This window comes from Oncorhynchus kisutch, linkage group LG2 (assembly GCF_002021735.2).
Source record: "Oncorhynchus kisutch isolate 150728-3 linkage group LG2, Okis_V2, whole genome shotgun sequence".
Taxonomy (NCBI): domain Eukaryota; kingdom Metazoa; phylum Chordata; class Actinopteri; order Salmoniformes; family Salmonidae; genus Oncorhynchus; species Oncorhynchus kisutch.
The window spans coordinates 22,595,849-22,609,525 of NC_034175.2; the positions used below are offsets into that span (position 1 = coordinate 22,595,849).

At 42.0% G+C, this 13,677-nt stretch overlaps 1 protein-coding gene across 1 annotated transcript; it reads left to right on the plus strand.

Moving 5' to 3' along the window:
• The first annotated feature begins 1,288 nt into the window (after positions 1–1,288).
• Positions 1,289–12,039, plus strand: LOC109903844 (uncharacterized). The gene is made up of 7 exons (XM_020500834.2): positions 1,289–1,691; positions 5,656–5,776; positions 7,093–7,259; positions 7,555–7,742; positions 7,890–8,034; positions 9,038–9,162; positions 9,778–12,039. The coding sequence occupies exons 1-7, from the start codon at positions 1,643–1,645 to the stop codon at positions 10,807–10,809; spliced, it is 1,827 nt and encodes a 608-aa protein (XP_020356423.1). The 5' UTR covers positions 1,289–1,642; the 3' UTR covers positions 10,810–12,039.
• Positions 12,040–13,677: the final 1,638 nt, after the last annotated feature.

Here is a 13,677-nt window from a genome sequence, read left to right on the forward strand (position 1 = left end):
AGAAACTGGTCGGATTTATAAATACAATAAACCTCAATAACTTTTTGATAGAACAATTTATTGGGTACACACTACACTCTTAGAGAAAAAAAGTATTTCTAGAACCTAATGGTTATTTGGCTGTCCCTGTAAGGGAACCCTTTGAAGAACCCTTTTTGGTTCCAGTTAGAACCCTGTTGGGTTCCATGAAGAACCCTTTCCACAGAGGGTTCTAAATGGAACCCAAAATGTTTCTATCTGAAACCAAAAAGGGTTCTACCTGGTTCTACGGAAGGCCGATGGTTCGAGACTCTGATATGTTTTATAATCCAAGGGGCAGGGAAGAGAATGGTCGTGGAAAGGCAAAAGATCATAACAAGGTCAGAGTCCAGGAGGTACAGAGTGGCAGGCAGGTTCAAGGTCAGGGCAGGCAGTATGGTCAGGCAGGAGGGTTCAAAGTCAAGGCGGGCAAGGGTCAAAACCGGGAGGACTAGCAAAAGAGATAAGAAAAAACAGGAACATGGAAAACCACGCTGGTTTTGACTTGTCAAGACAAACCCAGGGACTAATGGGGGAAAACGGGTGGTGGGTGGAGACAATCACAAAGACAGGTGAAACAGATCAGGGCGTGACACTTCCTCCTGTTGCAAACTGCTGGACTACTCTTCACACCAGTGTAGACAATAGATAATAGACACATCATTCAGTGTGTATTATACCCTCTGGGTTGAGAATCAAAATGCTTGATGGTCCATGTTATTACCCTATTAAAACAAAGTCTATTTGATATGGTGGTGGATAGCAGGGACAATGCATAGACTCCTGTGGGCAACAATATGGGTTCCATTATAAAATCAGTCATTTCCATAATTATCCTACAAAGATCCATTGAAGCAGTATTTCTTGGAGTCTCCTTCATTCATTCCGAAGGAATAATTCATGTTCTGTACACACCTTGGTTGTGCACAGAAAGGTGTGCCATTGAATAACTAGCTATGTAACATACCATTGTTTGAAAACCATTAAACACAGCAATAGAACACTGGTGAAACTGAAAACAGGTTAAACAGTTTATTCTCATGTGGCAGTGCGATGTGTTGACAGATTGCACATTCTATCGCCTTTGTAATGATGTAGGATAAATTGTCAGATAAAACCTGAAAGACAAGAACAGGAGAGAGAGAAATAGAAAGAGAAAGAAAAATAGAAAGAGAGAGAGAGAGAGAGAGAGAGAGGGGGAGAGAGAGAGAGAGAGAGAGAGAGAGAGGACAGCCAACACAGTAGCCGAGACTTTGTGGGAGGGAGGTTGAGCATAGGGAGACAAAAACAGGAACAAAGTTGATAAGACGGTTCCAAAGTTCACCTGCAGCTCACCTGGGGATGGGTGCTCCTTTCCCTAAACTGGTCAGAGATGGTTCAGGTCGTGGATAGGTTATCCTATGAATCCCAGATCTGCTCTCCGATACCCGGAGGATTGGGACTTGGTCTCTCCTTGTGTCTTCATTGATTTTTTTGACCTGGACCATTACTGTTTTTTTTGTTGTTGACTGGAGTCGTATTTACTACACATCACATGGTGGGTTCTGCCTGAAGAAATCAGGACAAAGGAGTACAGACTGTGAGAACGGGATTTTAATCTCACTCTTCTGACTCCTAAAGCCCAATGGATCTGAGGCCTAGGAAGGTCGTGGTGCTTCTCCTGTACTGCTATGGTGAGTTTAACGGAGCACTACTGATCTCCTGTTTGATTTGGATGAGCGCACTCTATGTAGATATAAACCTAGGATGCGTCCCAAGTGCCACCCTATTTCCTAAATAGTGCACTGGTGCTCTGGACAAAAGCACGGCGCCATATAGGGAATAGGGGGCCCATTTGGGACGCATCATGACAGTCATTGTTTTAATATGAGGTCGTAATGAATTAGATGACGTGAGTCTCTTGAGATTTCCCCACAGTTCTAATCAAGATCCTGGTGGACAAAGAGTAGTGAACCCTATGTGGACTAAATTATAGCGATCAATGGAAAATGGATCTCCAGGGCAAGTTAATTTGAGTGGTCTATTATATCGACTACATTATTATAGGGCATATCAAAATGCTGATGTGGAAGGGAGTCAAGGCTGTGTATAATCTTCTGGTGAATTGCGTAACCTGTACTCTGCACGAGACATGACCAGATGCACTGTGACGTAAGTGGTTCTACATACGTAACTGACATTTAAAAAAAGGAAAGGTTAATTAAGTATAAATTCTTCCTAGTGTATCTATATTGTAGTGTAGTGAAAATCCCACCTGTTATGTAGTTGGATGGAAATTATCCAACCGTTATGTAGTTGGATGGAAATTATCCAACCGTTATGTAGTTGGATGGAAATTATCCAACCGTTATGTAGTTGGATGGAAATTATGTAGTTGGATGGAAATTATGTAGTTGGATGGAAATTATCCAAACGTTATGTAGTTGGATGGAAACTATCCAAACGTTATGTAGTTGGATGGAAATTATCCAAACGGTATGTAGTTGGTTGGAAATTATCCAACCGTTATGTAATTGGATGGAAATTATCCAAACGTTATGTAATTGGATGGAAATTATCCAAACGTTATGTAGTTGGATGGAAATTATCCAACCGTTATGTAGTTGGATGGAAATTATCCAACCGCTATTTAGTTGGATGGAAAATATCCAACCGTTATGTAATTGGATGGAAATTATCCAAACGTTATGTAATTGGATGGAAATTATCCAAACGTTATGTAGTTGGATGGAAATTATCCAAACGTTATGTAGTTGGATGGAAATTATCCAACCGTTATGTAATTGGATGGAAATTATCCAAACGTTATGTAATTGGATGGAAATTATCCAAACGTTATGTAGTTGGATGGAAATTATCCAACCGTTATGTAGTTGGATGGAAATTATCCAACCGTTATGTAGTTGGATGGAAATTATCCAACCGTTATGTAGTTGGATGGAAATTATCCAACCGTTATGTAGTTGGATGGAAATTATCCAAGCGTTATGTAGTTGGATGGAAATTATCCAACCGGTATGTAGTTGGATGGAAATTATCCAACCGTTATGTAGTTGGATGGAAATTACCCAAATGTTATGTAGTTGGATGGAAATTATCCAAACGGTATGTAGTTGGTTGGAAATTATCCAACCGTTATGTAATTGGATGGAAATTATCCAAACGTTATGTAATTGGATGGAAATTATCCAAACGTTATGTAGTTGGATGGAAATTATCCAACCGTTATGTAGTTGGATGGAAATTATCCAACCGCTATTTAGTTGGATGGAAAATATCCAACCGTTATGTAATTGGATGGAAATTATCCAAACGTTATGTAATTGGATGGAAATTATCCAAACGTTATGTAGTTGGATGGAAATTATCCAAACGTTATGTAGTTGGATGGAAATTATCCAACCGTTATGTAATTGGATGGAAATTATCCAAACGTTATGTAATTGGATGGAAATTATCCAAACGTTATGTAGTTGGATGGAAATTATCCAACCGTTATGTAGTTGGATGGAAATTATCCAACCGTTATGTAGTTGGATGGAAATTATCCAACCGTTATGTAGTTGGATGGAAATTATCCAACCGTTATGTAGTTGGATGGAAATTATCCAAGCGTTATGTAGTTGGATGGAAATTATCCAACCGGTATGTAGTTGGATGGAAATTATCCAACCGTTATGTAGTTGGATGGAAATTACCCAAATGTTATGTAGTTGGATGGAAATTATCCAAACGTTATGTAGTTGGATGGAAATTATCCAAGCGGTATGTAGTTGGATGGAAATTATCCAAGCGGTATGTAGTTGGATGGAAATTATCCAACCGTTATGTAATTGGATGGAAATTATCCAAACGTTATGTAATTGGATGGAAATGATCCAAACGTTATGTAGTTGGATGGAAATGATCCAAACGTTATGTAGTTGGATGGAAATGATCCAACCGTTATGTAGTTGGATGGAAATTATCCAAACGTTATGTAGTTGGATGGAAATTATCCAACCGTTATGGAGTTGGGTGGAAATGATCCAAACGTTATGTAGAAATGATGTCGAGCATAATAATAAACTGCCTTTATCAATCTGACTCCAACATTATGTAAATAAATGCGACAGGCCCTGTACGTCTCTAGAGGATCTAGTCAAGGTAGCGAGCCTTGCATCACCTCTCAGAATGACTATAATGAACATGTCTAACTTGCACCGTTATTCAATTATTAAGAGACTAGATACGAATAGCTAATCCTGGCATCCAATGTAATAGCATTAATTTACTGAAGCAAGCAGATCAGGGATGTCAAGGTGGTACTCAGGCATATGCTATGGGTATTGTATATATAACAACTGCCAATAGACCTGCTAAATTATAAAAGTAGAGTCAATCAAAGAATTACTCTGTAGAAGGAGGAACGCATTTACTCAATTCAACTAGTAGAATGTCCCGGTCATGGAATAATTAACACTCAAACAATTGCAGTGTACGTGACATACATACATTACAGACTAATCAGCGTAAATGAGACTTAACGTGGTTACACTTGCCTTCAATTCATATGAACAAATTTACTGTCCTTTAACCAAATTCAAGCATGAACACACACTCAAGCTGAATGAACATTTCTTTGCACTTGGCTAGTGGAAACAAAAGACAGAAAAACACCCCGAGATTCTAATCTAATCAACTCAATGTAGAATAGAGCAGAGCGCCACTGTGTCGCTCCCTCTTTGAACTATCAGCCGTCCGATTAACAGAATGACGCATTTTCCCTGTAACAATAAATCCATAGCACTTACAGCACAACGAAACATATCAAAATCCATGGCTCTTTATGAACTCTTGAAACAATTCAAACATGATAGTTTAAAACTCCCAACAACATTCATTTAGTCTATTTCACGTTTTCATCTGTCTTCACACCTCCAATGGTCTCTGTACTCGCAGGGTTCTGTGGGAACGTCCCTGCACAGAGAAGTCCACATATAAGGTGTGTTTAAACCCCGTGGTAGCCCCACAGACGGTCAGCCATCCAAACTTATGTCATAAATCATGATTCATGTCATCACGCTGGGCCTCAGCGCCTGCAAGTTGCTCGTCGCAATTATCACCTTCTATTATTCTTCCACTACAGTTTCTATCTTATTATAGAGTCCCGATAAGACTGGCACAAACCTCTTGAGGAATTAAGGCTGTCCTATAATGGACACTGTATTTTTTTTATTAAACATCCCTTTGTGGATGGGCCCTACAGACCCAAACTGTGGCTTTTGTTTCATCCTATTCACACTCAAATCAAACAATTGGCCTGCTTCCACATGTTCAGTTGCTTATATTCCCTCCTCTGTAGCCCTGGAACAATTACACACTTTAGTTCCTGCTGCCAATGAAACAAAGCCCAGCTTACGTAAGCCCTGTTTGAGTTTGGCCCACAGCTGCTATGAGTGAAAATGGAGCAAGTGTATCCCGAGGGAGGCAGATCCTTTGACAGAGGCTGTTGCTGTGAGCATGTCACATAGGTCACGACAATGTTGAATAATAGAGCAATGCTTTTTGTGTACTGACTAGAGAGACGTTATACTACGAATGCTATTCAGAAATGGACAAGTTCACTTTCCCCACCATCTTTCTCTTTATCTATAGGTTGTTCCGCCATTGGTGAAGGGAAGCCATACTTCATCTCTAGGAATTTCAACACTGTGCTCCACTGGAACAAGTTCGACAGCCCAGATGAAAGGGTCCTTTACAGTGTCCATTACAAAAGGTGAGAGACAGGAATACAGTGGTCACCTTTTCACCTTTCAACCCAACAACATATTTATGTGCCTAGGCTAGGGTGACCTAGGGCGACATGTGACTTATGTCAACAACATTTTAAAGCTGTGTGCTGAAAGACGGAACCATGCTCCTTTTCAGCGTCATTGTCCCCATCGTTATCCCCATTGTTGTCCCCATTGTTGTCCCCATCGTTATCCCCATTGTTGTCCCCATTGTTGTCCTCATTGTTGTCCCCATCGTTATCCCCATTGTTGTCCCCATTGTTGTCCTCATTGTTGTCCCCATCGTTATCCCCATTGTTGTCTCCACTGTTGTCCCCATCGTTGTCCCCATCATTGTCCCCATTGTTGTCTTCATCGTCATCCCCATTGTTGTCCCCATTGTTGTCCCCATCATTATCCCCATCGTTGTCCCCATTGATGTCCCCATCGTTGTCCCAATCGTTGTCCCCATTGTTTTGGATATGGTGGGTTGCTCAATTTGCTGCTCCACCTACTGCCATCAGCCTTGAAACCGTGGTGCTACTGTACTTCTCCATGCTGCAGGTTGAGCTCCACTGGCTGGGGCAAGCCTTAGCAGACAGGCTGTGGTCTGTGCATCACCACAGGCCTCACTCTGTTTCACTGCACACCACAGGGATAAATCTGTAAAAATAATTGCCTGTAAAAATGTAACATTTAACTTTACAAACGGCACTCAGTTCACCTGTGGCTATGCAAGGCCAACGTTTTCGTCTCAATCACTTTGTCTTACTGCCTCTTTGAGATATCGCTACAAAGTGGAAATGTCAGCTCATCTAATTGGTCATGACACGGTCTGACGGGCAAATGCCAAGTTTCATACCAATCGCATTGATTTGTTCCTCCGAGACGGTCACCTGGAATGGCTTGCATGTCCTTATTCAATGCCTCATAGCTCCACCATCAAATCAGTTCAGAAAAAGATTGGCCCTGATCATCCCCGCTGAATATCGGTTCCCTGTTTGACACACTATCCTTCAGTTAGGGGAAGAGGAAGTAAGGGGTTAAATAACACACCTATTTCAGAACTCTGTTGTGCTATTTATGGTCTAGCAGCTAGGCTGCCGCACGCACACCCTGAAAGGCAATACATTTACAACATGTGATATGTCATGATAAATGCTCATACATGCTTCTAATTAATTTTTTTAAAGCATTGTACCTGCAGGCATCAAGTAAAGTGTTACTCAATGTTTATTACAAAATGCAACATTCAATTTTGGCTAAGGGTTCCTTACATAGTGTATTTTATGTTTGATCATGTTTTTTGTGTTCATTATAGGTACGGAGATCCATACAAGCTGAATATGGCGTGCCAGAACATCACAACTCTTTCTTGTGACCTCACTGCAGAGACACCATACATCTATCAAAATTCATACTGTGCTCAGGTTTTCGCCAACAGTCACTCCCTAGGCCATACAGCACTGTTTAAACCTCTGAGAGACAGTAAGCAATTTCCTCTCTTTATCATACTTTTTCTAGATTAAGATGTTTTTGGAGTATGTGTTGGCTCAGAGGGCAGAATCCTTAGCTGTGATACATACACATCGCTCCAATTGTCTGTTCATATTTTCTAATGACATCAAAGTATGTTTCCATGAAAGCTTCTGTTACTCACCAATTCGTCCAGTTAGCATTTGGCCCATACTCAATGGGTTTATCCTGTTCTCTTCAGATTGTCACTAATTCATTATTTTTCCTTAGTCTTATTCTCACTCTTAATTTGTCTTTTACACGTCAGCCGTCCTTGGGCCACCCAATGTGTCTGTGAAAGCCACAACATCATCTTTAAAAGTGACTGTCACCCTACCGTTAGGACCGGATAATAAGACTTCCATCGAGGAGATTTTCAACAGTACCAGCTTTTCCTACCATAATCCTCCAACCGTCTATACCCTCAACATCACTCGTCCTAGCTGGGCAGCACAGGTGATAACCCCCCACCCCCCCCCACCCCCACCCCACACACACACGTACTGCTCACACAATATGCATGCAGACACATGCACACCCACCCACACACACACACGTTAGATACACAAAACATGTTCTGACTGCTGACTCTTTTTTTCACAGGTCCACGAAAACACAACTGGAGAGTTTGTCCTCAACAATCTAAAGAACATCAGTGTAGAGTACTGTGGCTATGTAGTGTACGTCCCAACTGTAGAAAGGCACCGAAATCCCAGTGAGAGCCATACATTCTGTGTGGCATTACCAGGTGAGGTCATTAAGGCTCTGCATGTATGCACAAGCTGGTCTCAGAGCATTTCGTATTATTTTGTATGTAAATCCGAGACGCTCCATGTTACGTTTCATATTGTATGTATTCATTTGTGGTTGTCCATCACCCATGTCGTATGATATGTTACGAATTGGAATTTGTATTATATGTTCTGAATTAGACAAACTTACAATATGTTATGAACTAGCTAGGTGGCTAATGTTAGCTAGCTGGCTACCGTTAGCTAGGCTAGCGGCTAGGGGTTAGGGTTAAGTTTAGGAGTTAGGTTGAAGGGTTAAGGTTAGGGGAAGGTTTAGCTAAAAGGGTTAAGGTTACGGTTAAGGGAAGGGGAAGGGTTAGCTAACATGCTAAGTAGTTGCAAAGTAGCTAAAAAGTAGTAAATAGTTGAAAAGTTGCTAATTAGTTAAAATTCTCAAGTTTTTCGTGATGGGATTTTAACTCGCATCCTTTGGTTATACATCCATCCACCCACCCATCCACCCCAACCAACCACCCAACTTTCGTTTTTGCTTTAAGTAACCATCTGTCTTTTGTAACCATACCAAACGTAACATATCATACTAATTTGAGTGTCCCAGATTTACATTTACTATGTTACGTCTAGTCTATGAGACCAGGCTGGTAATGCCTTTCATTTTTGCCTTTGCTAGTTTTGTTGAATGAATCATCTGTGAATGATTTGAGTAACCATACTGTTACCATAAAGAACTTAAAGGCATACTACAAATGCATTGACTGTGGTTTCACAATGTTAAGAGTATTCCTGCTGCCTTTTCAAAGATTATATAAAGGCTCACTTCCTGGTGACAAGACTGAATGGAGCCTCTTATTTATGCATCCTTGAAACTACTGCACTGACTGACCTCACAGACACGCCCACGCTTGCTCTATAGCGCTGGCAATTTCCAATAGGCTCTGAGAGTGAGGCAGCTGTATTGCCACTACTGAGGTGTAATAGAAACAATCTTCCCCCATCTAGGTTACCCCCGGCTGCTGTTCCCCTGGTTCCTCCTCTTAGGGTGTCTGCTACTTGGTTCTCTCCTGCTACCGGTGGTGGTGTGTCGTCACTATGTGAGAAAGAAGAGTAACATGCCAGACGCCTTGGTAAGAAATGTTGATTGGGGATTTCCCCATATATGAAGGAGTGCCAGTTCCTGTTACTGGAAAAACAGGCCTCCAGGCCAAACTTACAGTAACATGTGTATGAGAGGCCTCAATAGGGTGAAACCGAACCTGAGTTTCATCTCAAGCAACACCTAACTTGGAAGAGGGCACAATGTGTAACAGTAGTTACAATAAAATGTTATCTCTTTGCAATTTACACATGCACTGATTTATGAGGAAATGATTTAACTTTATCGTCATTCACTTTCTCTTTAAAGGGCTGCACTTACCAATCTTCCCAAAGTTGGATCTGTTTTATTCCAACTCCTCTCATATGCTGAGAAATCATACCCGTTTAATCAGTTGTATCACTGTAATTAGCATGTCATGGCAAGAACTGAAAGCAATTACAAAAGATTACAGCAGTGTTGTTTCAGTTGAGCTCATTTCATTCTTGCCATGAAAGTTGTTCAGAATTATAATTGAACAAGTTCATTTTGGTTTGACATACATTGTAACCACTCAATGATTCCAAGGGTTTGGTGGGATGTAGAGGGGGTCATAGAGGTGTTTTAGTAAGTTACATAAACTAAATCCTCTTTCTCTTCTACACAGAAACTGACAACAAGCAACATCCCACCTCCATTGTGGTACCCTCCAGAAGCCATCACTATCTCCACTGCCAAGCTGTATCATTACCCTATGGGGTTCTCCTATAGTGACCTGAAGACTGGTAAACTCCAGATGGGGTCAAAGTTCACCAGCAGTGGGTCTGGGTCCTATTCCCCCCAGGACAGACCCTCCTCCATTGCCCAGCCCAGGCACTGTGACACCTACATGGGCCAGCAGTGTCCACCCCCAGAGCACTCCAACAACAGCACCCAGTCCTCCAACTATAGCATGGTCGTAGTGCAGGTATCCAATGAAGGTGTGAAGGAAGAATGCCATCACCATCCAGACAGCAAAGACAACATCAACTCTCCATGGTCATCTGAATCCAGTGACCACAAACCCAGTTGGGTTCAAGGTGGTCCAGTTTTGTTTTCGCGTGGAGCACCACCTGAGCCGAACCAGTGTGTTGGAGACAGGGACTCAACAGGGCACCCCCTGGTCCTGCCCACATTGCGGCGTATTGATGGCCAACTGCAGTTGTCCACTCTGCTGCTCCAGCCAGAGACACAGAGTGCCATGGCCAGCATGGCACTGCCTACCGACGCTGAGGGGCAGCCCCTTTTGTGGGACCTAGACAACACTGGGCAAGGGGCATCACTATTGTCTGATCTGGTCACCACGGGGGAGACAGAGTGGTTGGGCCCTGGTACAGGGAGAGAGGAGGAGAGAACAATATACACCCCAATCTCTCCAATGTGTTTCAATAACTCCAATGACTCACCATCTCACTCCATACCTCCCATCAACCTTGCAGACTGCGAGACCTCATCAATGACATTGTTGTCTGGTTACAAACAACACTGGGTACCCCTTGCCCCTCAAGGTCTAACAGCAGAGGATAACTTTGTGATTTCCTCATATGCTCCACAACAGGCTTGGATTGATCAGGAGGAAGAGGAAGAAGGAGAGGAAGGAGGGGATGAAAGAGGCAGTGAATTCTTTCTGGGAGGTTGGGTGGTACAAATTCTAGGATGATTGGTTTTTGTTTTTTAGATCCCTAAAATAATCTTAAGGGCCTCTGTGCCTGTTCTTCGCTCTGTTTGGGTCTCCAATGTACACCAGAGACAAGTTCCGTCTCAGCGAGCCTTCACAAAGTGCAGGGAGAAGATGGAAGGAGCAGAGAGAGGTTTTTGGTGGCAGTGCAGAGTGGGGCTTTCACGGTCCCTCTCCTGCCTGCCATGGAGCTTATGATTCAGAAACAAGAGCAGGATTCTACTCCAGTATCCAGCACACATGCCCCCCTCAATGGAATCCTACTGAATTAATGCTATAATTTTCTACATTATGACAAATGTTGGATGTAGGATCAAGTGCTGTAAAATGTAGGATCAAGAATATAGGATGAAATGCTGTAAAATAGATTCTGTACATTTGATTGTGACGCTCTCTTTCATTTGCATATTTTGCAACATTTCCAGGAACAGGCTCGTTCTTCCAATATATGTGTGCATACATACACACATCTTAATGTACACTAACATGTTCATTTAAACCATGACTGTGAAGTTTCTGTATCATTTGAAGAAATTCAATTTACATCCAGGGTTGAATCTGGGTGGCATAAGGTAGTAAACAGCCTGTCCTCTCATGTCATAGTGTCATAGGCACAAAGCTTTCATTTATTGTTTCTCGTTTGTCATATTATCTGTGTTATCGTGCTCCACATTATATGCATCACAATGCTGGGGGGAAAAAAATGTATCGAAAACAATTGAAATTCATATTAGCATTGAAGGTGATGCATACATTTCTAAAATATTATTGTCAGAAATACAAAACATGGCAGCGTGAGTTACCCGAGAAACGTGTCAAATAACTTTGTTGTGTGTGTTTTGTCTTCAGAGTACGTGACCTCAATAACGTCCTCTCATTGTTTGCTGCTCTTTTGAGGTGATGAAACTACAGTACAGGAGACAAAAGGCTTGGGTAATTCTCTACGAGGGTGTGGTGGTTATGGTACTTTGGTGAGCTACTAACGCCAAACAGGGCACTTAGTATCTAAGTGAAAATACCTATGTGTTTACTACACTTTGATATAATAATAGGCTAATAAATGGTAAAACTGTCAGGTGTGATGTGTATCACATATTCAGCATATATGTACAGTATAATACTGATTTGTTTTTTTATATGGGTCACTTTTATAACTAATATGACTGTGAATTGAATGTTTTCATTAAAAAGGTAACTACTTGTGCTACTGAATTGGTTGATCCATCACTGCTGTCAAAAAGTACTTCAGCAAACATGAGTTTCAGTGACATTAGTAAGCAAGGGAAGTTGAGGGGAAGTCTTGATGGGCTGACACATCACGTGCTTTTTCTATGAATATTCTTCACTTTTACAAATATTATTGATCAGTCTAGATGAGTGCCCGTGTGGATAACAAGACGTTTCACTGCTGTCTCACTGAAAGGCTCCAGCATGTTCTTCCTTATCATGAGGTCTTAACCAAACACATCAGAATCACCTCCCTCCCTGCCATGTCAACCCATGATGTGGTTTATGCAAACAAGCCAAAGGGCACAGAAAGAAATACAGTGTGTCCCTCCTCCATCCATATATATTAGATGACTCAATAAAGTGTTGGCTGGTGGGATATTGAACAAAGGTACCAAGGTACAGTGTGGCTGCCAGTTGCCAGGTTACGGTTTCTGTACAACCAACTGTCGAACTAGGGAAAAGGTAAGATTAGGAGAAGTTCAGGGCCCATATTCATAAAGCATCTCGGGATTAGTAGCACTGATCTAGGATCAGTTCCCTCTGTCCATAATATTGTGTTCAGTCTGATCTAAAAAGGCAGATCCTAGATCAGCAGTCTTACTCTGAGATACATTATGAATATGGACTCTGAACTTGTATGACATCATACAGTAGCTGTGCAGCACTTTCCATTCAAACGTGTCATACTGCTAATAGATGAATTCGCTGGCTGTTCTTGGGGAACTTTGTTCCAGGCATTTCATAACTAAGCCACGCCTTATTTTTATTAAATGCGTGCCAATGTAAATCTCCTGGGCCCTGAAATAATTCCCTCAAATCTACTTCGGCCCTGGAGTCGGAAATCTAATTTGACACCAGCTTTTCTGCAGTGAGAAACTGGAGAGGTTAAATATCACTGTAATAATTTAATGGATTTAATTGCTCATAAGCATAAAGTGTGGTTCTGCAGTGCAGAAGGGGGTTGTAACGTTCGTTGTTGGAAGGATTGGACGAAGGTGCAGCGTGGAAAGCGTTCATCATCTTTATTAATTATTTATTAGCCAAGTCAACAAACAGATTACCGACCATTTCGAATCTCACCATACCTTCTCTGCTATGCAATCTGGTTTCAGAGCTGGTCATGGGTGCACCTCAGCCACGCTCAAGGTCCTAAACGATATCTTAACCGCCATCGATAAGAAACATTACTGTGCAGCCGTATTCATTGATCTGGCCAAGGCTTTCGACTCTGTCAATCACCACATCCTCATCGGCAGACTCGACAGCCTTGGTTTCTCAAATGATTGCCTCGCCTGGTTCACCAACTACTTCTCTGATAGAGTTCAGTGTGTCAAATCGGAGGGTCTGCTGTCCGGACCTCTGGCAGTCTCTATGGGGGTGCCACAGGGTTCAATTCTTGGACCGACTCTCTTCTCTGTATACATCAATGAGGTCGCTCTTGCTGCTGGTGAGTCTCTGATCCACCTCTACGCAGACGACACCATTCTGTATACTTCCGGCCCTTCTTTGGACACTGTGTTAACAACCCTCCAGGCAAGCTTCAATGCCATACAACTCTCCTTCCGTGGCCTCCAATTGCTGTAAAACTAAATGCATGCTCTTCAACCGATCGCTACCTGC